The sequence below is a fragment of the Lycium barbarum genome, chromosome 9 (assembly GCF_019175385.1).
Source record: "Lycium barbarum isolate Lr01 chromosome 9, ASM1917538v2, whole genome shotgun sequence".
In the NCBI taxonomy this organism is placed as follows: Eukaryota; Viridiplantae; Streptophyta; class Magnoliopsida; order Solanales; family Solanaceae; genus Lycium; species Lycium barbarum.
In genome coordinates this window covers 114,830,633-114,858,624 of record NC_083345.1, presented here as the reverse complement: position 1 = coordinate 114,858,624, position 27,992 = coordinate 114,830,633, and the positions used below count along the sequence as shown (strand labels likewise).

The 27,992-nt window shown below is 34.7% G+C and overlaps 2 protein-coding genes across 4 annotated transcripts; both read left to right on the top strand.

Annotated features, from left to right (window-relative positions):
• Positions 1–5,377: 5,377 nt before the first annotated feature.
• On the top strand, positions 5,378–12,297 carry LOC132609526 (B3 domain-containing protein REM14-like). Of its 2 annotated transcripts, none has more exons than XM_060323558.1 (10): positions 5,378–5,529; positions 6,632–6,944; positions 7,866–7,945; positions 8,095–8,326; positions 8,973–9,115; positions 9,478–9,706; positions 10,407–10,481; positions 10,585–10,712; positions 10,827–11,061; positions 11,740–12,297. In XM_060323558.1, the coding sequence occupies exons 1-10, from the start codon at positions 5,464–5,466 to the stop codon at positions 11,775–11,777; spliced, it is 1,539 nt and encodes a 512-aa protein (XP_060179541.1). In that variant the 5' UTR covers positions 5,378–5,463; the 3' UTR covers positions 11,778–12,297. The 2 variants fall into 2 exon arrangements, with proteins under 2 accessions (XP_060179541.1, XP_060179540.1); XM_060323557.1 differs by having other exon boundaries at positions 10,576–10,712.
• Positions 12,298–13,314: 1,017 nt separating this feature from the next.
• Positions 13,315–20,237, top strand: LOC132609521 (B3 domain-containing protein REM10-like). Of its 2 annotated transcripts, none has more exons than XM_060323551.1 (8): positions 13,315–13,485; positions 15,221–15,518; positions 16,663–16,793; positions 16,936–17,164; positions 18,048–18,122; positions 18,907–19,031; positions 19,115–19,349; positions 19,893–20,237. In XM_060323551.1, exons 1-8 carry the CDS (start codon positions 13,420–13,422, stop codon positions 19,988–19,990), a joined length of 1,257 nt encoding a protein of 418 aa, XP_060179534.1. In that variant the 5' UTR covers positions 13,315–13,419; the 3' UTR covers positions 19,991–20,237. The 2 variants fall into 2 exon arrangements, with proteins under 2 accessions (XP_060179534.1, XP_060179535.1); XM_060323552.1 differs by lacking the exon at positions 19,893–20,237 and adding an exon at positions 19,427–19,839.
• The last annotated feature ends 7,755 nt before the right edge of the window (positions 20,238–27,992 follow it).

Here is a 27,992-nt window from a genome sequence, read left to right as displayed (position 1 = left end):
TTCGAAGTTCTTTAAAGTGAAACTTTTTTGCGCAAAGTTCGGAAAGCGATTATTTCAAATACATAAAGGTTCATATTTCATCAAATCATACATAAGAGTGCCAAGGAACATATATAGATCATATCATGCTCGGATTTCGGATTTGGAATTTCCTTAAGGCTCTAATCTAGCCTATGTAAAACTAAGACATGCCAACAAGAAGGGAGGTTGCTTTACATACCTCGTACGCACTCCAAGATGGCCAATCTAAAGTAAATTTCAATCTACGCCTCGGGCTCCCCAAGGTCTACAAATATGCCAACGAATATCCAATATTAAACATAGACACTTAAGCCATTTATTCCAACTAACATTAAATTCTACAGAAAATTCGGCAGCATTTCCCCTGTAAATAGGCCATCCCGAGAATTTAACTCGCTCAAAATCAACAACAACAACCACAATAACCAACCTAGCAACATCGATAATCAATTCGAAAGGCAAAATAATAATAGTAGCTCTCTTTTACACCATTCGACAACTTTCCAATTATTTAATTCAATGGCTTACTTTCAAGCCACAATATCGTTCGTACATTCGATTATTAACCCAAACTCATACTAACAACATTCGAGAACATTCTAAACAATTCACATAATTTTTCCAACAATCCACAATTTCTCCAAATTTTTGGCCGAAAACAGCCCCTACCCGTGAGCAGCCCACTGGGCACACTTCCGACTTTCAATTCATGTTTTGTATCACAATTCACAATATAACGATACCATTTTCATAAAATATACAAATTACATCAACGCACAATAACCCTCAAATCAGCCCGTACAATCTCAACATCAATCTTAAGTCATTAAATGCTCAATTCCAAACTAGAATTCGTAACGACGACACGAAAGCGCTTAAGCGATAATAATGCGATATTCGGCATAATCTATGACTCACATTCGTTCACACTACACATATTTATATGTTAATGGTTCTCATATATAAGGATTGCATTAAATGCACAAAGTTCTCCAAATCAGTCCGCAACGCTTACTATATCAATTCGGGACATTTAACTCTCATTTCCAACATACAAATCATCACAACAACCATTACGACGCTAAGCGATATTAATTCATTCTTTGCTACCATTTGGAGGCTATATACACGGCTACACTACATATATACATGTATCGATGATTTTTATTCTCTTCTCCACTCTACGACAATCAATATGCTACAAACAATTAATTCATCAACCCAATACCACACCACACACATATACTTCACACGGTCAACACACCCAACACAAGACCCAACTTCAACATTTCATATTTCATGATTTTTATCCATTTTAGCATACTACAATATGCATACAACATTTATAACTCCAAAAACAAGATTAGAACTCACCTTTATTCTCCAATCCACCAATAGGCTAGGGTTTGCAAATGGGCAAAATGAGTGGTTGAATGACCCAAACAATACTTCCACGCTACTTAGGGACCTCCAAATAGTGGGTTTATACCAAAGAAATAATTTTAGAGAGGCAAAAATGGGACTTGATTTTTCTTGGTTGTGGCCGAGAACCATGGGGGAGTGGAGGCTCTCCAAGTCTTGTTATTTTTCTTTAAGTGTAGAAGTGGAAATGAGAAAGATGACTTAGTCTTCTTTTTTTTAAGTATCCACAAATATCTCCCTTTGTTTATGGCCCACACATGTGTTGGACCAATTAAAATTGGCCACACAATGTGTGGGACCATTTCAAGTCCACACGGCCACCATGGCTTTTGGTGCAAGATTTTTAAATTCCAATTTTATGAATTGTGGTCCCAATTTTTCCTAAGTGTCCAATGCCCTCAATTTCATATTCAAATTATGTCTCAAAATAAAAAATGGTCAAAAGTCCCGACTTCAAATCCCGAAATAGTCTTGGCCCTTAATTGTCATAGTTAATCCGGGTTGTCCCAATGTATAAAAATACGGGACGTAACATTTACCATGAAGCCTTTTAGTTCTGTAATAATATTGGAAGGAGGACAATGAAATTCTTCCTAGGTACCCTCATCCGGTGGGGGCATACTTTCAATGGGCAAACTTTTATGCCGGATCAGGCATAAACTTGTGAAGGAATTACCAAAGTTATGCCGGACCCGGCATACTTATGCCAAGTCTGCCCATAAGGCATAAGTATGACGAAACCGGCATAAGTTTGGTAATTCCTTAACAAGTTTATGCCGTTGGGGGCATACTTTTAATGGGCAAACTTTTATGCCGGATCCGGCATAAACTTGTGAAGGAATTATCAAAGTTATGCCGGACCCGGCATACTTATGCCAAGTCTGCCCATAAGGCATAAGTATGTCGGGTCCAGCATAACTTTGGTAATTCCTTCACAAGTGTATGCCGGTGGGGCATAGCGAATTTAAACTCTGCCTTGCGATTTTTTTTTAAGATTTTGACTGTATGGGGGTCCGACCCTGGAACCCATAGGGTTTAGCCGAAGGGCAAAACTTAAAGATTTTAAATATGAGGGGCAAAATTTAAAGACCACCCCAAAAGAAGGGTAATTCTGCGAATTGCCCAAATTCGTGCGTGAATGATGCCTACAAAAACTCTTTAATAGTCTACTAAATTAGGCCTACTTATGTGTTCTCTGTAGACGTGCTTTATGAGTATCTATAAACATTAGGATGGTGACTCCTCTCTTTTCTCTCACACATTAAAGACATACAATTCCTGTGAAAGACATACAGACAGAGTTAATCATATGATTTGAAGTGTGATTTAATCTGCACAATTTATCATTTTTTTAATTACAAAAACATTGTATTTATGAAATGTAAAAAGATCAACAGCTTCCCTTTTCTCGAGTCCGGAACCAAAATGCTTCCAAAAAAATCACTTTGAATCAAAATACCTCAACAAAAAAAACAATTACAAAATTACCTTTAGCGCAGTAATTTACTGCGTTAAAACAGTTCACGAAGACGGAGCCGTTAACTACTTTAGCGCAGTAAAATACTGCGTTATAGAAATAGTACCAAATTTATTTTCTATAACGCAGTAAAACGGACGTCCGAGCGCAAAGTTATGACCATCTAAAGTTTGACGACTTTACAACTAGTTTTTCTCCCTATATTTTTTAGAATTATATTTATATTCAAAATAAAGTTATGTCTTGATTAAAAAATAACACGCTTAAATCAAAATCTTAAAAAATAAAACATCATAAAGTTTCCAAACAAAACTTACTTCGGGTACCTTTTCAACCCGTAAAATGACTATCCGAACGTCTACATATCCTTGATGTATTGAACCTACATTATTGTACGCAGAAAAAATATCAGGTTCTATATAAAATATTGACGTTTCAGAGTTTTGACACACGACTAATCGTTGGTCAAAGTATGAAAAAAACACTAAGTTTTTTCAAACAAAACTTACTTCGGGCACCTTTTCAACCCTTAAAATGATGATCCGAACGTTTACGTATCCTTGATGTATTGAGCCTACATTATTGTACGCAGAAAAAATATCAGGTTCTATATAAAATATTGACGTTTTGGAGTCTTGACACACGACTAATCGTTGGTGAAAGTATGAAAAAAACACTAAGTTTTTTCAAACAAAACTTACTTCGGGCACCTTTTCAACCCTTAAAATGATGATCCGAACGTTTACGTATCCTTGATGTATTGAGCCTACATTATTGTACGCAGAAAAAATATCAGGTTCTATATAAAATATTGACGTTTCGGAGTCTTGACACACGACTAATCGTTGGTGAAAGCATGAAAAAAACACTAAGTTTTTTCAAACAAAACTTACTTCGGGCACCTTTTCAACCCCTAAAATGGCGATCCGAACGTTTACGTATCCTTGATGTATTGGGCCTACATTATTGCACCCAGAAAAAAATATCAGGTTCTATATAAAATATTTACGTTTCGGAGTCTTGACACACGACTAATCGTTGGTCAAAGTATGGAAAAAACACTAAGTTTTTTCAAACAAAACTTACTTCGGGCACCTTTTCAACCCCTAAAATGGCGATCCGAACGTTTACGTATCCTTGATGTATTGGGCCTACATTATTGCACCCAGAAAAAAATATCAGGTTCTATATAAAATATTTACGTTTCGGAGTCTTGACACACGACTAATCGTTGGTCAAAGTATGGAAAAAACACTAAGTTTTTTCAAACAAAACTTACTTCGGGCACCTTTTCAACCCCTAAAATGACGATCCGAACGTTTACGTATCCTTGATGTATTGAGCCTACATTATTGTACGTAGAAAAAATATCAGGATCTATATAAAATATTGACGTTTCGGAGTCTTGACACACGACTAATCGTTGGTCAAAGTATGAAAAAAACACTAAGTTTTTTCAAACAAAACTTACTTCGGGCACCTTTTCAACCCCTAAAATGACGATCCGAACGTCTACGTATCCTTGATGTATTGGGCCTACATTATTGTACGCAGAAAAAAATATCAGGTTCTATATAAAATATTGACGTTTTGGAGTCTTGACACACGACTAATCATTGGTCAAAGTATGGAAAAAAACACCAAGTGTTGCAAAAAATAAAGTTGGCCAATTTTTTTTTTTTGGTACTATTTCTATAACGCAGTATTTTACTGCGCTAAAGCAGTTAACGGCTCCGTCTCCGTGAACTGCTTTAACGCAGTAAATTACTGCGCTAAAGGTAATTTAGACATAAATTATTTCTTTTAAAATAGATTACAACAACAATAACATACCCAATGAAATCCCCGAAGTAGGTCTGAGGAGGTAGAGTGTACGCAGACCTTACTCCTATCTTAGGAGATAGGTAGCCTGTTTCCAGTATACCCTTGGCACAAAGACAAGCAAATCAAAGCAGCACAAAAGAAACAACGGAAGCATTAAGCTAAGACAAAATACTATAATAAAAAACATGATAGAGCGATCCGAAAAAAAGAGCAGTAACTAGATTAAGAGCCCGTTTGAATTCGCTTATAAGCTATTTTTAGACTTATTTGAGTGTTTGGTAAAATAAAAAATAACTTAAATTAAGTTAAAAAGCGCTTAAAATAAGCCAAAACGAAGAAGTTGTTCAACCCCAACTTTTTTTTTTTTGACTTAAAAGCCATTTTGGTTTGACCAACAACTTTACCTTTCTATCCCTTGTATTTTCTATTAATTCCAATCCTACCCTTACTTCTAAAAATCATTTAAGCACTTTTATCCAAACACGTAACTGCTTATTTATAAAATAATTTTCAGCACTTAAAAAGTACTTTAAGCACTCACGCTTAAAAGTCACTTTTTTTCCGCTAATCCAAACGGGCTCTAAAAAGGAAATATACTCATTTTTCAGAAAAAATTATCCGAGAAACATTTCCCGTACTACCAAACACACCTTTATGAGTAAAAAGGAAAGAGAAGACCTTTTTTTTTTTGTATAGTAACAACAATTTGCTTAGCCTCCATGAAAGTTGCTCCAAAAAAACCTCACTTTTTCAAACCAATTCTACCAGGCTTCAAAAATGGACTTGTAAGTATTAATAATAATAATTCCAATTATTTCATCTTTCCTTTAATTTCTCAGCTATATGTATAATGTAACATTCTGGAAAAAATTAGCTGCCCATTTGGGGTACCCTAATTATACATTATTTGTTGTTCTGTTAGAAAATTCCTATAGGTTTCAAGAATGGACTTTTGTAATTACTAATAGTTTCAAGATTCCTTTAATTTGTCTCCTCTTATTGATAAATTTAGAAGAAAAAAAAATAGTACCTTTACATTCTTGAAAAAATTAACTGTCATTTTTGGGACAAGACTAGGCTAATTATACATTATTTGTTGTTCTATAGAAAATTCCTATAGGTTTCAAGAATGGACTTTTGTAAGTAGTAAGTAAAACTTCCAATTGTTTCAAGATTCCTTTAACCTGTCTTCTATATGTATTCTCTTATTGTTAAATTTAGAAAAAAATAGTACCTTTACATTCTTGAAAAAATTAGCTGCCATTTTTGGGACAAGGCTACTCTAATTATATGTACATTATTTATTGTTTTGTAGAAAATTCCTATAGGTTTCAAGAATGTACCTTTAATGTATCTTTTATATGTATTCTCTTACTGATAAATTTAGAAAAAAAATAGTTCCTTTACATTCTTGAAAAAAATTAGCTGTCATTTTTGGGACAAGACTAGCCTAATTATACATTATTTGTTGTTCTGTAGAAAATTCCTGTAGGTTTCAAGAATGGACTTGTAAGTAGTACTAATACTTCCAGTTGTTTCAACATTCCTTTAATTTGTCTTCTATATGTATTATCTTATTGAAAAATTTAGAAAAATATAGTACCTTTACATTTTTGAAAATATTAGCTGCCATTTGTGGGACATACTGTAGAAGACTACTCTAGTAATACATCATTTGTTGTTCTGTTAGAAAATTCCTATAGGGTTCAAGAATGAACTTGTAAGTAGTAATACTTCCAATTGTTTCAAGATTCCTTTAATATGTCTTCTATGTGTATTCTCTTATTGATAAATTAGAAAAAAGTAGTACCTTTACATTCTTGAAAAAGTTAGCTGCCATTTTTGGAACAAGACTACCCTAATTATACGTTATTCGTTGTTCTGTAGAAAATTCCTATAGGTTTCTTGAAGTATCTGAAGGGATATGAGCATATTAAACGTGCAGTTCTGAAAAGGGCTGGTAAAAAGTGGCTGGTGAAAGTGAATGACCAGCTATTGAAAGCGGGTTGGAGAAAATTTGCTAAGCAAAATGAATTGCAATTGGGAGATCTGTTGGTGTTCAGACATGAAGGAAATATGGAATTTGAGGTTACCATCTTTGATTCAAGTCATTGTGACAGAGAATATGTAGAGTATCTGCAGGGGGGAGGAGGAGGAGGAGGAGTAGCTGAGGAAATTTTGAAGAAATTTGAATTCAAAGGTGAGATTTTTATAGTCCAATAGTTTATACTCGATGATTTTTCAAGTTAATTCCCTTAATCTTAGCTTAAGTTTCAACATGTTTAGATTAAATATTAGCAAAAAGGTGGGGTGGATGCAGAGGCGGGTCTAGGATTTGAAGTTTATGAGTTACTACAATGATCTCAAATTAATATATATACAATAATACTCCTAATTGAGTTCGCAATCAAATAATTTGTAGATATTTAGTTAATTCATTAAGATGAGGGAAGTAAGGCTGAGATGCTTCGGGCATGTGAAGAGGAGGTGCGCGGAGGCACCAATAAGGAGGTGTGAGAGTTTGGCGATAGCAAGTTGAAGGAGAGGTAGAGGTAGGCCAAAGAAAAACTGGAGGAGGTGATCAGATAGGACATGACACATCTTTAGCTTACTGAGGACATGAACTTAGATAGGAAGGTTTGGAGGTCGAAGATTAGAGTAGAAAAATAGTAGGTAGCCGTGTGGTGTAGTACTTTTAAGAGGGAGAAGCAGGGAGCTTGTTTCCTCTCATCTTCTCCTTATTTAGTAGTCTACCTAGTAGTCACATCGTATTTGTTCTTCATATTTACTACTACTTGTCATTTCGATTGCTTTGTTTATCTTGCTATTTTGCTGTTGTTATTTTCCTTGTTATCCTACTTTGATTGCACTTTTTGAGTCAAGGGTCTATCGGAAACAACCTCTCTACCCCACAAAGGTAGGGGTAAGGTCTGCGTACACCCTCCCCAAACCGCACTTGTAGGTGGGATTACAGTAGGTATGTTGTTGTATATGTATGTAAAAAAGTTATTGGTTCCTGCGAACCCGCACGATGTGTGCTGATTGTAATCTCTTTCTCACATTTGATTTTTTGATTTGGATTTGTGTACAATTAAAAATGCGAGGCTTTTTCCCCGTGCAGAAGCTGCTACTGACGACCCTATTGGCCAATCTCATGTTGTATGCATAGTTCGATCCTATTGCCTCTCAAAAAGTTACTTTGTAAGTCTCAAAATACCCTTCAACAATCTTCGGGCTAAAGGAGACATGTGCACCATTTTTTTTTCTTCTTTGTTTACTGGCGTTTCCGCGAAAATATGAAGCATATGATGTGTTTGATGAAATGTGCAAATTTTTCTACACGATTTCAGCGCCTTCCTGGAGAATTTTCAAGGGCAAACGGTCTCATCAACAAGAAATGTCGCCTGATTCTTAGAGATGAAAAACGAAGGTCATGGAATTTAAAGCTCTATACCTCCTCTTCTCAAGTCTATATTGGAGGTAAATGGGCTGAATTCCGTGATGCAAATGACATAAAGGAGGGAGATCATATAGCGTTCGTGGTTTGTTCTAATGGAAAAAGACCAATATGGAAATTCCATGGTAAGTTTTCTCGTTTAAGCAACCTCTTATTTTTTGAGCAATCTTTTTAGTTTGTTATATACACCATACCAAAAGACTACATTACATCTTTGATCAAATTATTTAGTGTTTGGTTGTCCAAACTGTAAAATTTGTTCTTCATAACAACTGCAGTTTTAAAAATTTACCCAACCAAACAGTTGGGAATTTGATTTCAGTGGTTAAGGTTTTTAGAGTCGCAATAGAGATGCAGTTTAGTCCTCAACCTTTCCGGAGATATATTGATGACATGAGTATAACCCAGTAGTTTATGATCTCCTAAAGGAAATTAGAACTTTAAAACAGTATTCCCCTACATACTTTAATCACTGAAACGAAATGGTATTAATCAATTGCTACGTATTATAGTACAATTAGTTTATACTTGATCATTTGCAAGTTGATTCTGTTAACCTTAAAAGAAGTTTCAATTTATTTTTAGATAAACAATTAACCAAAAAATGAGGTGCCTGTTTACATGCTATTCATACTTTAGTTGTTATCTATTTGTCATATTTAATCTCTTGTCATGTAGTAGTTTACTATTAACTATTTAGATGTTCTTTTCTTTGTATATTCTAAGTATCCGTTCTATAAGTATATCTTACATGACTTTATGTGTAATTAGCAAATGGAAGAGAAAAACCAGAACACAAATTCATGTCATCATACGAGGCTTTGCCCAATGTAGAAGCTGCTAAGGACATGCCTCTCTCTCACCCTCATTTCATTTGTACCATGAAACCATATTACCTTTTGAAGTGTTCTCTGGTAAGTTATCGAAACTAAATTGTACTTCCATTGTTATAAATAGTTAAAAGGAAAAAATAGATGAACTTATTCCGTTATGAGAATTATTTTTGGAAGTGTGAAGCATACGTATGAGGGCTTTTTCATTTTTGGCCCGTTGGATGAAATTAATTATGGGGGCTAGCCAAAATATCCAAAACCTATACACGGATTACATATATTATATGTATATTTCGTGTATATTTCGTGTATACAATATGTATATTTATACTTAATATACAAAATCTATACATTTTCTTGCTATTATTCTTTTAACCGGTCGAAAAATGTAATTAGCCCTACCTATGACCTGTTTTTGTGAAACTGATTATTAGCTGTTTCAGCGAGTTCCAGTCTCATTTGCACGGTTACACGGTCTCAGAAACCGGAAATGTACGATAATGATAAGAGACAAGCAATGGTCATGGACATTTAGTCTATATGACGGTGGAGTAAACACCTATATTGGAGGCGAATGGCGCAAGTTCTGCATTGTGAATTGCTTAAAGGAAGGAGATTACTTAGTGTTTGAGATACTCGCCAAAGGGGAGAAGCCAATATTGAAGTTTCACGGCAAATTTCTCATCTGAGCCCTTTTAAATTTTATCCTGTTTTCCTCTCTTTATGTTTACCTATTTCTTTCTTCAAATCATAAATACATAACACCAAACTTTACTTTTTTTATAAGGGTCCTTACTAGTGATTAAAGCTTCTCTTTCTATTTGTTGTGACCTCATAGTTTCTATATCTTGAATTTTAATATACTGGACATGAATTTTGTTAGTGAAATATTATAGTGTCTTGGTGAAACCAACCATGTTTATTCATTTATTATTATTTCTTTTATGTTTTCTCAAGTACTGATGAAGTCTTCAATCAACTGAACAACATCCTGAGCTCTTATTGGAAGGTTCTTATTTATAAAGTGTCTTACTTACATTCTTTTTAGTGAATGTTTTAAGTAAAATTATTTATGCAAGCCTTTTCCATTTCTTGAGAGTAACAGTTAGTGAGAAAAGCTTTCGAGTTTTGTAGAAGATCTTTTTGAGCTACTTACAATAGCCGTTAAGCACTTTACCGAGTATATATAAGCTCTATGTTACTGAGAGTTGAATTAGCCCTTATGAGATTCTTTTCCCCTCAAAAAATTCTTTTCTTTCCTAATTGTGACAAATAACAATTCTTTTTGTTTCTTCAACTTAATGTTTATTGTTTGGTTTTAAATTCATATTCTGTTTCAGTTCTAACATTATTGTGTCAATTTAAAAAATAGATTTGAGAGGAAATGCATCACTTCAGCCTACAAGAAAGAAGATCAAATTGGATGCTAAAAGTGTTTCCACTCAAGGTCTGGATTTCAAAAGTAAACCCTTCTTGCTGTATCTAATACATTTTTTTCTTTCATTTCTCTGATTCTATCTTTCTTTCATGTATCTTAAAAGGAACAACAGGCCTTAATATTAAGACCTCGGACGTGACTGCTCCTAAAGCACAAATACCTGCTTCAACATCTGCTAATGAGACTAACCCTCATTTTATTTCTATTATTAAACCTTATTCCATCAGCAATAATTTTCTGGTAAGTTATTTTGAATCAATTATAGTTGAGGCCTCAATAGTTAAGATCTTCAGTAAGAGTTCTTTTTCGTGATAACACGATATTGGTCTTTACAATGGGATAAAACTTGAGCAGTATATTCCATTGGCTTTTGCAAAATCAAATGGCTGGATGAATAGACGTTGTAAGATGATTCTCATGGATGAACAAGGGAGATCATGGTCAGTTCGACTAGGGCCAGTCTCAGATCAGCAAATCGGAATTCACAGGGGATGGCAAAAGTTCAAAGAAGCAAATGATGTCCAAGTAGGAGATATTTATAGGTTTGAACTCATCAAAAACGAAGAAATACCTGTAGCTTATTTTCATCGTGAGTATTTCTTTACTGCCCTGTACTTTTCATGATCTTAATTTACCCGCACCTACTGTTTAGTGTTTACACCAAACCAATAAATGCATGACAAATGTTGTTCATACACATATTTATCACTTAACCATGGTTTGGTGATATGCATTCTTACTCTTTAACTCTTAAGTGCTAAAATATCTTGATTTAGTGTAAACGCCAGGTGCGGGTAAGTATCTACCTATTTTCATGATCTTCCTCTGTGCAATACATGCTTTTAAACTTCTTTCTCCTCAGTATTTAAATGTTGGAGAGCATGGAATCATAAGCAAATTTTTTCTATGGTAGTGATATGAAACTATTATGCCACTCTTTGAAAGAGATGAATTTTTGAATGTTAAACAACTTTACTTTTGATGTTAATCGTCTGCGAAAGGTTTTAAATAGTCTGGATGTACTGCTTTGCAAAAATCAGATTATTTGCACTGTATAAACATTTTTGAGGTCACTCTTCATATTATGTCCACGTTATTATATTGGCCTCAAAAAAGGCCATTTGTGCAAACTCCCCTACAAACTGCAACCCCCTAAAAGAAAATCTAGCTTAGACTTCTATTATTATATAGTGATCTTATGGAATCAAGTCTCCAAAATTTAGATTCATTGCGAAGAGTCTACGTTATGATAAAAGAAGTTTTTCAGGTAAATATTCTGGGAAGGATGCCAAGCAAAGCCCTTGACAAGGTAGTGAAGCAGTTGGTGATGGGCAAGTGTTGCTTTGGATATACTACATGTTGCCTAATCTCAACAGAAGATGTACTTTAGATTTTTCCTTCTTTACTAAGTGAGAAATTCTTGAGGGCCAATGACGCACGGTTCAAAACTCGGTGGATAATGGATCCGTCCCTCTTCCCTTCTCCACTTAACTACCAGGCTTTTGTTTGCAACAGGGTTCGAAGTCGGAGCGTGCGCCAAATCCACATATCAGGTGTTGCACTCTTACAACTAGACCAAAGTGCGGGATAAGATGTACCTTAGATTTTTTATTCTTCAAAAGCCAAACCTGCTTTTATATGTTGTATTCTAGATCTGTATTCAATTACCCTTCATTTGATTACATGACATGTACATGTTAGTTTCAAATTTTAGTTGTATTCAATGATCGTGGTGGTAAATTAACCAACTCAAGCTTATTGTAGATTTGTTGTTGACTTCTAAATGACTTTATTTGGTAAACATTTTGTTCTCCTTGCCTATTAATTTATGCGAAGTAGTTTGACATGTACGAAGTTTAAGAAAAAGAGAAAAAAGACTTTTGAAATTTGTGATTATATATACATGCTATAACATTTATGTGGTTATTAAAGTTTTTTATTAAGGATAAAATGAGAAACTTAAAGTATATTTAAATATAGACGTGTTTTTTTAACGGATCAATAAAAAATAATGTCATATACAATGGATTAAAGCTAGTACATGTAAATAAAGCTAAATCATGTCATACTTTAGGAAAGACCTATGACAAAGAGGTGGATTCAAGATTATATTTGAAGGCAACCTTTAGGTTCTTACTGTAAACTTTTTATCCTTTTCACGTTATGTCAATTTTTTATAAAATAATTTTAGTGACTTTTTACATATATACCTATACTTTGTGTAAAATCGGAATAAATTGCACACGTTGACTATATGATACATGTAGCCAAATTCTTTTGGCTCACCCTCTTTCACAGGTACTCCCTCCGTCGGCACAGAGTTTAACCAAAAAAGGAAATACTTTTGAAATTTATGGTCTAAAACAAGTCATAAATATTTACATGATTGTAAATCAAGGGTGTAAGGGAAAGTTTTAAGTTAAATTATTTCTAAATATAAAAATGTAATCCTGCCGTTTCAATTTTATGTGAACCCATCTGACTGGGCACAGAGTTTAAAAAAAAACAAAAGACTTTTGAACTTGGGAGGTAAAATGAGCACACATATTTTGTGTGGCTATAAATCATTGCATAAAAATAAATAGTTTCAGATATAGAAAGGGTTCATTCTTTTTGGCACGGACTAAAAAAGAAATAGATTAACATAACTTGAAAAGGAGGAAGTACCATATTTTTAGACAGATTAAAAAAGAAAATTGTATCACTTGAATTGAGACTAAGATCACGTAAATCCATGCATGCTCCTCCACGTAGATGATAGATACGCCCCTGCACAGAGTCCACTGACATGAAAAGCCCCTTGTTTTTCATGCCATTTGTAACTTCCAAATTTTGATACAACTCTATAATTTCCCCTCAGTTCTTTCATTTTGCATGTACTGGGAAACAAACGGTGAACCATTATTTGTCTACAGTAAAAATTAGTAATTACATTTCTTGAGCCTCCATGAAAGTCCCTCCAAAGAAACCTCGTTTTTTTAAACCAATTCTTCCAGGCTTCAAAAATGGACTTGTAAGTAATGTTTTCAATTCTTTCATATTTCCTTCAATTTGTTTGTTGCATGTTTGGTATAGAGGTTGAGGAGGGCAGAGACGGAGCTAGAATTTGAAGTTTATGGATTCGGGATTCTAATCTGCTAAAGTTACAGGGTTCTAAAGTAATAATTTATACATATTCAATGTTTTTTTTAAATACTAATACTACAAGGTTTGGACTTGGACCAAAGCTACTAGGTTCGGCTAAACCCATAACTATAGTGGTAAGGGAGTTTATTAGAGAAAAGCTGAGATCAAAAGCATAAAATAATTAATGAATCTCCTTTTTATTGATTATTTAGGTTGAAAATTGTATTGTCATAGTAGAAGGATTCAGGGTTTAATTTTGATGGGGTCAACTAGGGGTGTCAAATTTAGCTCAAAAGGTGATTGCCCGCCCAACCCGCCCCAAAATTTTATGGGTTGGGCTTAAGATAATTTCACATTGGGCTGATTTTAGCCCAACCCAACATAACTCATTTTAATGTGATCTCCAACTTAGCCCAATATTACCCAATTCTAGCCCTTTTTTAAGATTTACTTAAATTTGAGTTTATTGCTTGAGTTTACTTTAGTTTTTTTTTATGCATACACTTTTCTTGTATCATGTATCTTATAAGTTTGTAATGTGTTTGATATGAAGGGAAATATTTTTCACGAAAAAAGTTTTGCTCGAACATATTTACCACTGAAAAAGTTTTCCTCAAAAATATTTTTGAAAAATCGACGAAAATATTTTTGGCGAAAAATGTTTTTCTAGAAAATAGACCCATCAAAAAAACTGGGTCAAGTTGAGCGGGTCATGACCCAACCCATTTTTAGCCCATTTCAACCCGACCCAACCCATTTTTAGCCCATTTCAACCCGACCCAACCCATTTCAGCCCAAGTAATTTTTGGGTCAATATTAGCCTAACTCATTTATCACCTCAGCCGATTTTAATTGGGTCAATTTCAGTCCAACCCGCCCATTTGACACCCCTAGGGTCAACCTTGGAGATTTTTACTGCTGAGCGCACTACACTTTTGAAATTATGGGTCCAGAATCTAATATTTATCAACATTTTAGGAAATTTCACATGCATGGTTTGCACTCTGTCAAAAATGATAGGTTAAATTCAAACCCATTAAATGCATGCCCCATCCGCCACTGCTTGACTGAGCCCATTAAACTCTTGAAATTATGAGTTCAGGTTTAATTTTTGTTAGTAATATTTAGTAATTTTCACATGCATATCTGTTTATTGTGTCCAGTGGCGGAGGTAGAAGCCCTGCCAATAACCACATCTGCTGAATAGAAACATTAAACTAAAAGCCTAGACAAAATGAGCACCTAGGAAAAAAAAGCCATATGCAGATAATGAAAAACCCTGAGACTGAATTACGTGGGATGCGTGTGCCCATAAGAAATCGCGGAGCTACCTTCACAAGCTGCAGGACCAGCCTACATACCGAACCAGAGAAAGCCTTGTACTCCACGGGTTTGGTCAAATCCAGTAGCTTGGGAAAAATTCATTAAATATGTACCCATTTTAAATTTAGAATTCAATTATTAGCACTTAAAGTCGTCCTAACATCCACAACCCATAAAGTTGAAATTCTGGCTCCGCCTCTGGTTGTGTCGAAACCGCCTCTGATTGTCATGTTTTGAGAGAAGATGCCAGTCAGTTTGGGACAAGGCTATTCTAATTATACATATTTGTTATACTGCAGAAAATTCCCACAGGTTTCTTGAAGTATCTGAAGGGACACGAGCATATTAAACGTGCAGTACTAAAAAGTGATGGTAAGAAGTGGCTGGTGAAGCTGAACGGGCGACAACTAGAAGATGGTTGGAAAAAGTTTGTTGAGGAGCTTAATTTGCAATTGGGAGATTTGTTGATTTTCAGACATGAAGGAGACATGGAGTTTGAGGTTTCCATCTTTGATTCCAGTCACTTGGACAGAGAATACGGAGCTGAAGAAAAAGAGCATACTCCTGAAGAAACTTCAAAGAAACGTGAATTCAAAGGTGAAGTTCTTCAGGGCACATTTGTGATGTACTATATTTCTTTAACATCTACTGGATGCTTAGACAGAATGATGCTTATATTATAAGAAAATGTAGCATAGAAAGATAAAATAACATTAAAGACTAAAATAAATGAAGAAAACATAATTTAATTGGTTTAATGAGTTTCTTGTAGCAAAAGTGTATATATAGTGACTACATAAACATAATTTGACATTATAAGGCTTATGAGCATATAACAAGATAATTTGAATATCATGATAAATTATGATACTATAAAGTAAATTAATACGAAGGAAACAAAGTTGAAAAATGTTGAGTACAGTACTGAGTTGTGCAAAAAATATTAATCTGGAAGTTATCATAAATAAACAATTTATAGTACTTAATTTAGTGGACAGTTATTAATTTGAACATTATTATACAATAATCATGACAGAACAAAACTTATAACTAGTACAGTATAAAATATTGAAGCATATGTATAGTACAGTAGTTTATATGTCCTAACGGAAAATAAACAATTACATACTGTATGAATTGTTTATTTTTCCATTTTCCGTTAGGACACATAAATGTTGTTCCTATTTTTTTAAGTGTAAGTTGTCATATTTAATTTTGAAGATACAAACAACTAAACCTCAATCCCAAGTGAATTCATGCTAAAAGAGTTTCCCTTGAAGGTCTGAATTTCAAGAGCAAATCCTTGTTGATGTATCTGTGTCTTTTCTGTTTATTTCTTCGATTCTAATGATTCTTCTTTATTTTCTTTTCTATCACCTTTTGTAATAACAGGCATTAGGATTAAGAACTTAATAGTTAAGGCCTTAACATCTCCTAATGGTAACCCTCACATCTTTTCTACTTTTACTAACCTTATTCTATTAGCGGCTCTGTTTTGGTAAGAAGTTCAAATTAATTTTAGTTAAGACCTACTGATAGTACAAGAGAATTTGAAATTAGTAGATTATTAAACTTTGTAGACTTGAAAGTAGTTTTACTATTCAAAAAATGTGCATATAGTAGGCAAGTTAGCCCTTCGGCCAGATTGTATCACGTTGAGCTATTGATATGTCCTCTTGTTCATGAGGTACTTTTTTCAAATTTTTGATGTGACCTTTTATGTAACTAACAAATGCTACAGAAAAACCAAAGCCCAACATCATGTCATCACACAAGGCTCTCCCCGATATAGAAGCAGCTAAGGACATTCTTTTGGATCGCCCCCATTTATTTTCTACCGTCAAATCCCATTGGATTTCAAAGTTTGTGATGGTAAGTGCAAAGCTAAATTCTACTTTAATAAAGGAAAAAAAATGAACTCATTTTGTTGCGAGAAATACTTTTTCTTAAATATTTTGAAAGTGTGAAGTACAATATTAGCTATTTATGATTAGCTGGTTAAAAATTGTTTCAGCATGTTCCAAAACTATTTGCACGCGAAAGTGGCCTCATCAACAGGAGATGTAGGATAATGATAAGAGATGAGCAAAGGTCATGGGAGTTTAAGCTATATTACAGTGCAAGCGGAACTTTCATTGGAGGTGGATGGCGTGAATTTTGCGCTGCTAATTCTTTAAAGGAAGGAGATCGCATAATGTTTGAGATATTTTCCAAGGGAGAGACACCTATATTGAAATTCTACGGCAAGTTTTGCATCTTAGCCCTTTTCTTATAGTTCATCCACTTATCCGTTATTTATCTACTTCTTTCTTACAAATCATGATTACAATGAAATGACATTCTGTTTATTTATAAGGATCCTTTCTAGGTATTAAAGCTTCTCTTTGTAACTGTTGTTATATTAATTTGTTTGTCTTACTTTCCTTTTTAGTCTGTTTAAAAAAGAATGTCTCTTTCCTATTTTGGCAACTCTTTTATTCCAACTTTCCACATGGTATGTTAAGACCAAAAGATTAAAAGACATTTTGGTACATTCTACATATCTTTAATTTAAGACTTCAAGATTCAAAAGTCTTCTTTACTTTCTTAAATAAGAAATTCCGTGCCAAGTCAAAACCAGACAAACAAATTGAAACGGAACTGATTTATCTTGGATAACTGCTCCATCATAAAAACTGATACTGTCCAATCAAACACCAAAATCTAGAGCTTATCACGTGGAGGTTTTATTTATAAAGAGTCTTAAATTTAGTAAATTTGAAAGAGTCTTTACGAAAGCTTTTCCCATTTTTTGAGAGTAACTGTTACTGAGAAACGCTTTTGAGTTTGTCCAAGGCCTTCTCGAGCTAGCTCATCAGAAAGTTCTTTCTCTAGTTTAATATTAGGCTTATTCAGGCACTTTACTGTGTAGTACACTGTGAGATACAATAGCCTGAAAAAAAAGTTCTATGTTTCTGAGGGTTGAATTAGCCCTTCCGAAATACTTTTCATCTCTCCTTTTCCCCTCAATTTTTATTTTCTTTCTATATTGTGACAATAACAGTTATTTTCTACTTTATTGGTTTTAGATTCATCTTTGCTTTTGATTCTAACATTCTTGATTGTTTATGTCGACTTAAAAACTAGATCTAAGAGGAGAGGCGTCACTCCAGCCCAAAGGAAAGAAGACTAATTTGGATACTGAAAGAGTTTCCACTCAAGGTCCGAATTTCAAGAGAAATTCCTTGTTGAATCGAATAATTTTTTTCCTTTTCATTTCTAATATCAAGGTTAATGGTCTCATGGTAAATAGAGTTCACTTCTACTGAATTTGTGATAGTAGAGCAGAGCTAATAGGGACTTGTTTGAGTTTTTCCATATATCTAATACGCTACAGGTGTTACGTGATGAAAAATATTGTGCTAAGATATACTACTAAGCTGATTCGCAGTAACTGATTGAGAGAACTTGCATGGACTTTTTTCTAAAGTGTGTAATACATACATTTTTCACCTAATAGAAACAAGAAGGTGTGGCGCGTAAAGTACTGTCTCTATTTGTATTTCATATTACTTGCTTCGGTCAACATATTATTCGTTTTTATCCTTTGCTACTCATAATTATCATTGAACTCCAACCTTCCATCCTCTTCATACTAAATCTTTTTTAAACTCCAACACATACAGTTCCTCACTGTGTAGTCATCTTGTGCATGCTTCGTCTACATTTTCCTTACGACCATTTTGGTAGTGGGCAGTTAACTATAGTTTGAATGATATTCTCAATATGTATCTTCTTTTACCATTTTGGATGTGAAAGAAACACGTGGATATATTCACGTGAAAAGTGAATCCAAATAAAACGCTTCTCTCTAGGGTGTTAAAGTTTGAAAGTCGACCTTTACCCGCTTTTCAAGAGCAAACCCTTTTACTTGTGTTTATAACCCTTGTATTCTCTATACAGTCTTGATTGTAATGTTTCTTCTTTCTTCTACTTGCAACCACAGGCCGTGGGATTAAGACCTTGGACGTGAATGCTCCGAAATTACAAGTACCTGCTTCAACATCTGCTGATGCCAACCCTTATTTTATATCTACTATTAAATCTTATTCCATGACCATTTCTTCTTTGGTAAGTGATTTAAATAAATAGCAGTTAAGATATTAACTACTAGTTCCCTTTTTGATCTCTGTATTGAAATATAATTTGAGCAGTATTTCCCTTTGGCTTTTGCAAAATCAACTGGCCTGATGAATGGACGTCGTGAGATGATTCTCATTGATGAAGAACATAGATCATGGTCAATGTGTCTAGGGCAAATGGCAAATAAGCAATTTGGAATTAGAAGGGGATGGACAAAGTTCAGAAAAGCAAATGGTTTCCAAGTAGGAGATACTTACATGTTTGAACTCATCCACAACGGCCAGATACCTATAGCATTTTTCCATTGTGAGTATTTCTTTGTTTCCCTTTGTTTCATGACCATCCTGTGTTAATGTATGTCGTTTTTCTTCTTTGTCCCTTAGGCAGTAAGAATGCGGGAGACGTTTTGGAACCAAAAGAAAATTTTCACTGAGAATTTTGAAAATGTTTGTAACTTTAGAAGTTGGGGAAAATCTCGTTGTTAGTTAAATTTTTGAATTGATCAAAATTTACTTGCCTGTATGAGCTGACCCTCACTGGTGAGAGAGTGATTAAAGGGACACAACGACTTTCTCATTTGATTTTGTGTCTATAATATTTTGATTAGTCTTCTTTTCGGAGGTTACTCACCTGGTGTCTAGTATCCATATTGGAACTCGAGAATTCGAACTCGAAACTTCTGGTTAAGGTGCATTCGAACTCGAGACTTCTGGTTAAGGTGCATGGAAGGATCCTATGCATCCTACCACAACTATTGGTGATGGGACGATTATATAGTGCTTTATATAATTCAGTCTCCAAAATATAGATTCATAACTGAGGTATGTTTTGCTTTTCAAAAAAATGTAGGTATTTTGAAACTATCACAAGATAATATGAAGCAGTTGGTGATGGGTAGCACTGAAGCCAGTGGATGTAATGTTTTTGGATCTACTACATTTTGTTAAATCCGAAAAAAAAAAAAACTACTTTCAGCTGTATGATGTGTTGTACTTTCTGTTTTGAAAATATCCTCTAATCCATGAATAGTAATTAAATTATGGTAGCCTTTTGGATTCTTGCCTGTTGTAATCAAACCAGGAAAAAGGAAAAGAAATAGAGTTCCTGCTAGTAGTGAACGCAACATGAAACATTAGATGCGTGTCACAAGCTTGAACCACGCAGCAAACAAAAACTTTGTTTTTAAATTGAGAAGGGTAGAGAGACAAGTTTATTATCCATCGTGTTTTGAACCGTTTGCCAATGACCCTTGAGGATAGAGTTCTTATATATGGAGAATTCTTATTATTTCTCTTGAACCACACATTTACCTGGTCTGAAAACCATAGATTCTATTAGTGGATACATGGAATGCAAATTAGCTACTCCGTTTCGTCTCTTTGCCACTCCAAAAATTAGAAATTTCTCCATTTACTTATAAGATACTACTAAAAATGTCAGGATCAGTATGAATTAGTTGACTATATGCTACTCCCTCTGTCCCAATTTAAGTGTTTTAATTTGACTAGGCATAGAGGTTAAAAAATAAAAAGAAAATTTTGAATCTTATGGTTCTAAATTAAAGATGTGTAATGTACTAAAATGTCTTGAGAATCTAGTGATTATAAACTTGTCACGTAGGATGTTTGATTTGTCAACTTACTAAATATAGAAGAAGACACTCTTTTTGGAACAGATAAAAAAAAAGTAAGACACTTAATTGAGACGGAGAGAGTATATCCTTCACTGCTACTAGTTTTAGTATAGATATTTGGTTTAATTAAAAAAATCAAATAAAAAAGAGTAAATAGGTTAAAATCACCCAAAATTAGTATTTTATCACCCAATATGTGATAAAATATTTGGGTGTAGCTGCTCTTAACAGCTAATTAAGCTTACAACAACATGCCCGGTATGTTTCCACAAGTGGGATGCCAATTAAGCTTGCAATTTTTAAAAAGTTATATTTGTTTTTTTTTCCTTTATTACCTATATATCCTTTGTTTGTTCTTCATGTTTTTACCTTTTTTCTTTCTAGGACTTCGTGAGAATAACAAGCACACGAGAGAAAATAATTGAACACAACTAAAACCCCACAATAGGACTGGAATTAGTCAAATATAAATGCAACCCCAAAGTAAAAACGAGTCCGGAACCAAAATGCCTCCCAAAAAAACATTTTGAGCCAAAATACCCCAATTAAAAAAAAGTTATCAAAATGCCTTTAGCGCAGTAAATTACTGCGCTAAAGCACTTAACGAATGCGCGAGTATGCATTCTTTCTGAATTTACGGATAAATGCGTTATTTGCAACCATTGAAAATGGATCCGGTGGCCAATAACTCTCACTGCCAAGTGGGTAGAACCTTCCAGCATACGTTCTTGTATAATTTTCAACTGTATATTCCTCAGCCATGTACGAGGAGGCGTTTTTTCCCATTGTGATAAAACACTTGAAGGCATGAGAACATGACATGTGATATGATTGCCACTTGCCGCATGTGCATGTTCTTGGAATCTCACAAATTGTGTGGACGTTACCTCCTTTACCTTGGTGCACACTTGTTGTGAGTTCAATTATGCGCTCTGCAGGGTTGTACTCCATCCGGTCATGTTTATGAGCCTTATATTTGTGGTACTCGAACAGTTTTGACGGTTTTGGCATCCACCTTAGACCTTCTGCTGCATATGCTTTGGCCTCTTTTGATCTAGTGACGAACCGCTCCACAACCTGCTTAAATGTCATTCTCACCATTGCGGTGACGGGTAGTCCGCGTGCAGATTTCAACAAGCCATTGAATGACTCAGAGCTATTTGTTGTCAGCATACCCCATCGCCTACCTTCATCCTGGTGTAATGTCCATTGTCTTTAACAATTGCATTCAACCAGTGGAAGGCTTCCTCATTCACCCGCCTACTAATGTCCATCTGCAGGTTAAACTTCTTCTCCTGATGCTCTGTTCCAGCCGCCCACATCCAATTGCAAAGTGCTGGGATTCGATATGCCTTTTGGAAGTTTGCCTTCAAATGCCTTAAACAATAACGATGGTAGGCAAACAGTGGCTGTCACCCCTGCAAATTGAACATATTGTGCAATATGCCAGCATTTCTATCTGATATCACACAGATTCCCATGCGATCCTTAATAACGTGTTGCCTTAAGTAGTCCGAAAACATACCCCACGTACTAATGCTCTCATTAGCTGCAATTGCAAAAGCTAGAGGGAATATAACTCTATTTGCATCCATTCCAACTGCTATTAGTAGCTTTATGTCATACTTCCCGTACACATGTGTTCCATCAATTGATATTACAGGCCAACAATGAGCAAAACCATCAATGCATGGTTTGAATGCCCAAAACACAAAATCAAAAATATTACCGGGCACACCAAGTTTCGATTTGAGATTCCATTCAACAACAGTACCATGATTGAAGTGTTGTAGAGCCGCCATGTATCTCGGCAACTTCTTGAAAGAGCCCTCCCAATTGCGGTAGACCATCTCATGTGCACGCTTACGCCCAAGATACGTCTTCCTCCTAGTAATAGTTTTGTTATATACTTTCAGGACGGCTGTAATACAATCTTTAATAGGGTACCTGAAAAAGTTGAAATATTAGCATATAGCAACGACGAACATTAAATTAACACCAAAAATAAAATGAACATAGGCGAAGGGGATACCATGGGATTTTTGCAATGTCGCCAACTAACACACGAGCAATCATATTGGTATCTAGATTGCAATGATCATCTCGGAGGTCACCCATATCACAAGTGTGCTTTGTGTAGAACTTTGAAATAGTCCACATCTTTTCAGCAGTTTCCTTACCACGGAGCATCCATTCACAGCCTTGATATTTTCGCTTGCAGACCAATCGCCAAAGTTTTCATATGGAATCGTCAACTTTAAGCTCCCTCATCCACTGGATGCAATAAATCTTAACAACCCTTTGCAATGATTTTTTTCGAGCTGAAAATCATCCCTTTTTCAATATGAGCTCTTTGTTTTAAAAGATCCACTGACTCTTTCCACAAACTTCGCCGAATATGATCATCATCCCTAGTAAAGACAAAGGCATCTGGGCGATCTTAAAGATGATCAAGATAGGGGATCTCATCGGAATGCCACTGAATTGGCGTCGACTCTTGCTGTTGAAATTGGCTTTGCGGCTGAACCGGAGTCGACTCTTGTTGTTCAAATGGTTGCTGTGAATTCAGTTCCTCCTCGTGTGCCGGACTGTCCATCATGTCTTGCAACAGTTCTACTTGATGTTGAGGATTAGTTCCAACCTCAATTTCATCGTCACTTTGCTCATCGTCGCTTTCATCCGCATTAGGTATTTCCTCACTATCACTGGATGATGTCACTATATAATTCGGATAATCTGGACCATCCATGGCAGGCCTTTGCCTTTAATTTGCTGCAACCACCACATTCTCCCTACATAAGAAATTAGGGTGTTTTAACTACTACACATCAAATAACACTATTGATGTTAAAAAAATAGACATACCGATAGCAATCAACTGCATCGAAACTTGAGGAAGGACCGTCGCTTTGAGTTGTTGGATAGGCTGAGGATGTTCCAACCTGATTCCTCCATCCCGATTGAGGAGACCGTCCGATATGATCCATATCAGGTGTATAACCCCTAAATAATATAATCGACATCATTAGTAGCATTCAAGTGCCACTACACATAATAATAATAATAATAATAATAATAATAATAATAATAATAATAATAATAATAATAATAATAATAACAATACTAATACTAATACTAATAATAATAATAATAATAATAATAATATTGTAAAAAATGAATATTTACCACTGCCCGTAAAATTGCTGACTTAAACTATCCAGAGGCATTTGGCTCGTCAAAATGCCTTCATAAGTACTCATGTCAGGGTAATTGTGTTGATAAGTAGGTTCCGCTTGAGTGACTTCGGCCTGAATTATAGACGGGGCTTCCCGACGAGGTCTATTTCGGGCTTCCTGAGGAGCCCTAGCCATGAATTCAAGTCGATTAATGGGCACCTTCTCTATATACATTTCAAGGACGTTTAAAGTTATTGTTGACACCCAATTTTGTCCCGCCTCTCCTCCGAAATACCTTTTTATACTTCTGGTATTTCGAGAAATTAAAAAATATGCATTTAAGTTTTGCTATAATTATTAGTCTTTTATTAACACCCACGTTTTATTTATTCTACTGCAGTTTATTATTATTATTATTATTATTATTATTATTATTATTATTATTATTATTATTATTATTATTATTATTATTATTATCATTATTATTATTATTATTATTATTATTAAATTATCATTTATTACTAATTGTCATTAATTATTATCATTCTTGTTATTTCCATTATCATTATTATTATTATTATTATTATTATTAATAACTAATCATTATTATCAGCTTTATTTTGTTATCAATTATTAATCATCATTATCATCGTTATTTTATTATTAATTATTATCATTGTTTTATCAATAATTGTTATTTATTATTATTATTATTATTATCATCATTATTATTTCTTATTATTATTATCATTATTATTTTATTATTACCACTATTATTGTTATTATTATTAATTTATTATCATTTTGTTATTACCAATAATTGTTATTTATTATTATTATTATTATTACCAATTATTATCATCTTTATTATTATTATTAATTATTATCATTGTTATTTTTTGTTATTAATTATCAATATTTGTTATCTACTATTATTATTATATCTATTATTATTTTTTTATCACCATTATCATCAGCATTATCATTATTACCATTATCATTATTAACAGTATTACTACCGCTATTTATTTGCTACTGTTATTTTAGTATTATTGAAACTTGCATTTCTCGACGTTTCTACCAACTTCCGCACACACATCGCATTTATTTTGCACATTTAAATGATAGCGTTTGTTATTAAATATTATTGCACGGTCATTTGCGACATCATATAATTTTTTACCCGGGTCTTTTTATAATTATATACTTCCGTATTAAGTGATATTCTGGCACCCTTAGTACATCGTTAATCAAGATGTGTCTCCTATTCAAATTTAGAAGCCAAACTATTTCTTGCACTTAGTCCGTATATTGACTTATCGGACCCCAAATCAAAGTCCGATTAATTCCTAATATTTTTGGACTAGACCATATTTTTTATCTCAATTTCTAGATCAGTCCATGTTTAATTTAATAGTCCACTCTTTTAAATACCCAGTCTAAAATTTGACCCGGTCCACAAATGGACCGGGTCCAATTCATTTCTCAGCAAAAATAAGGGAAACCCTCCTTCACTTCATTTTCGCGCCCCCTTTTCCCTTCTCCTTCATCTCCGCCTCCCTTCACCCTTTACCCCGAAACCCTCGCCGCCGCTCCCACTCACCCCTCTTTCCCTCCTTCTTCTCCGCTCCCCACTCACCCTTGTCCCCCAATTTTCTCTCTCTCCCGCTCCTCCTTCCCTTTTTCAGTACAAAAAAACAACAAAACAAAAACCTATAAAGGGCAACAGTAGACGAGAACGAAGGGGGGAGAGGGAAACGAAGGAGAAAAACACGAACAAAAAGGAAAAAGCCTGAGAAACCCCCCTAAAAACATATCAGATCTTGAACCAAGATCCCCTAAAAAAAATCATTTTTTCTTTCCTCTTCGGCAGTAGCAATCTCATCTTGATATCGAATCCGAGTCCAAGTCGCCTTCCTTTTTTTTTTTGTTCTATTTTCGCGGATCTGAGAACATATAAATCAAAGATTCGAGTTTGTTTCAACGAGATCCGAGGTGCTTCGAGCGTACATCGCAAGATTAATACCCACTTCGCTGCCCCTCGAAGAAGGTAATCACACTCGTCTTCACTTCGTCTTTAATTTTGGGAAAGTAGAAATGTAATCGTTCAAGTATTTCTCATCGTTTATTTGGTTTAGTCGGCTGGAATGTGTTCTCTCCTTGTTTGTTATAAATTAGTGTGAAACGACTAATTTAATCAAATATGTGTTTAAATCCTTCGCTTGGCTACTCCTCCGTTTTAGTCATTTTTTTTCTTAATGTATGGTGTCCCTATGTCAAGTTGGTTTAATTTATTTAGATAAGTATGTCTCGTAGTTTAATGTAGTGAAACATGTTGGTGTATTAGCCTTAGTTCAGTTTGATTATCAGTTAAATACGCGTAATAAGTCAGTATAGCTTAATATGTTTTAACCAAGCATGTTGTGATGGTTTGGTTCAGTTCGATCTTGGTACTCATCCTGCCAAGTGTGTTTAATATAGTTAAATCCCCTATGGTCGATTATCTTGCTGTCTGATTATGCTAAATCTTCATTCATGTTGGTCTATTATCTGTAATCTAAATATATGATAAGTTGATTCTTAAATCTTTCTATGTGACAGTATGATTAGTACACTTAATTCTTTTAGATCAGAATAGTATGTTAGACTGATGTAGTATCTGAAATATGCCTATCTATTTGTTCAAGTGCTTGAGTTGAAAATCACTAATGGTCTCTATTTGGATACAATAAGATTATTTTTCTTCACGGTGTATTGAGTTCAATAATGTCTTCATAGTGTTCTACGGATAACCAGTAGAGCCCTTAAGCCTATGAGATTAAAAAAGTGACGAGTTGGCTAGGACTAAATGGCATTTGCTTGATTTGAAAGTAATCACAGCCTCTGTGTGTCTCCTTCTTATGACCCTTTTTTTTTTTTCTTCGAACTATGGGATTTGTGTTTTAGTTTGCAATCTGTCACTCGATTTAATAAGTGACCAAAACTCTTGTATGCTCCTTATTGGTTCCGCTTCAGATTAAGAAGTCCACGATATGAATTTAGGTTGATTGGTTTTGAATGAGTGTAAAAAGATCTAAAGGATTTTAGATGCAACTTGTAGCATCTATGAATTTATCTAGTACTCTGGAAGCTTGTGAAACAAGTGTAGGTCTATATTTGCAGCCTGTTTGAGTCCTGATGATTGCTGACTGCCTATAAATATGATTTGCGTGTTCAAATTGATCTATTTATGGATGTTTGAGTCTGTAATTTGTCTAAATACATACTGCATATTGTCTAGATAAATATGAGCCATTTACTTGTGATGTTTGAGATATCATGTAAAAAATAGCATGTGAGGAATCCCCAAAACCGCATGCCTGGGTCTGCATCATTAGCTGTGTGTTTTCATGGATTCTATAAAGCCGTATGACTTGTAATTTGGGTAATTATCCCAACTGCCACCACTGGTTTAAGCCCGTATGTTCCCATTTAAGCAAGGAGGTGTCAAATATACTTGGTACAATTTGAGGCCCTGGACTGTCGTACTTTGGTCAGCTGTGATTACCATTTTTTTTTGGGCTGCTGCTTGATGCTAACAGCCACAGTGTCTATACTATAATCCAAATGCTGTGTTTTCTGTAGTAATTGTTTTCAAGGGTCTATCCATACCAGTATTGCCATGTTCTGAAACCAGTTAAGACCAGGAGGCGTGTTGGTTTGGATAAGTGGCAAAGGATGGCCCTATTTGGTTAAGATTAAAAAAAAAACGTAAATCTGTCATTTAAATTGTTTTCCCTGAATTAAGTGTTGAGTGTCCCTTTTGCGTTTGACTTTATTCCTTGATTATATTACTAATCCTTTTCCTTTTCATTTTTTATGCGTGACCACCGCGCGTGAGTCCGAGGGACTCATCTTCTCCTGCATTCGATGTTGGGCTAAATCCCAACGAAGCACTTTTATCGAGTCAGCCCCATCAACTAAAAATCTGGGCCATGGCCCACAACAACAGCAACAGTCCGCAGCAGCATACTGGGCCGAAGCCCACAGCAATTCCCAACAGCAGCAGTCCTAAAAAATGGGCTGAGCCCATTTAATTTTATTTATGCCTCTGCTTTATTTTATGCCTTTAACTTGTATATTATTTGACTAACACTTTTT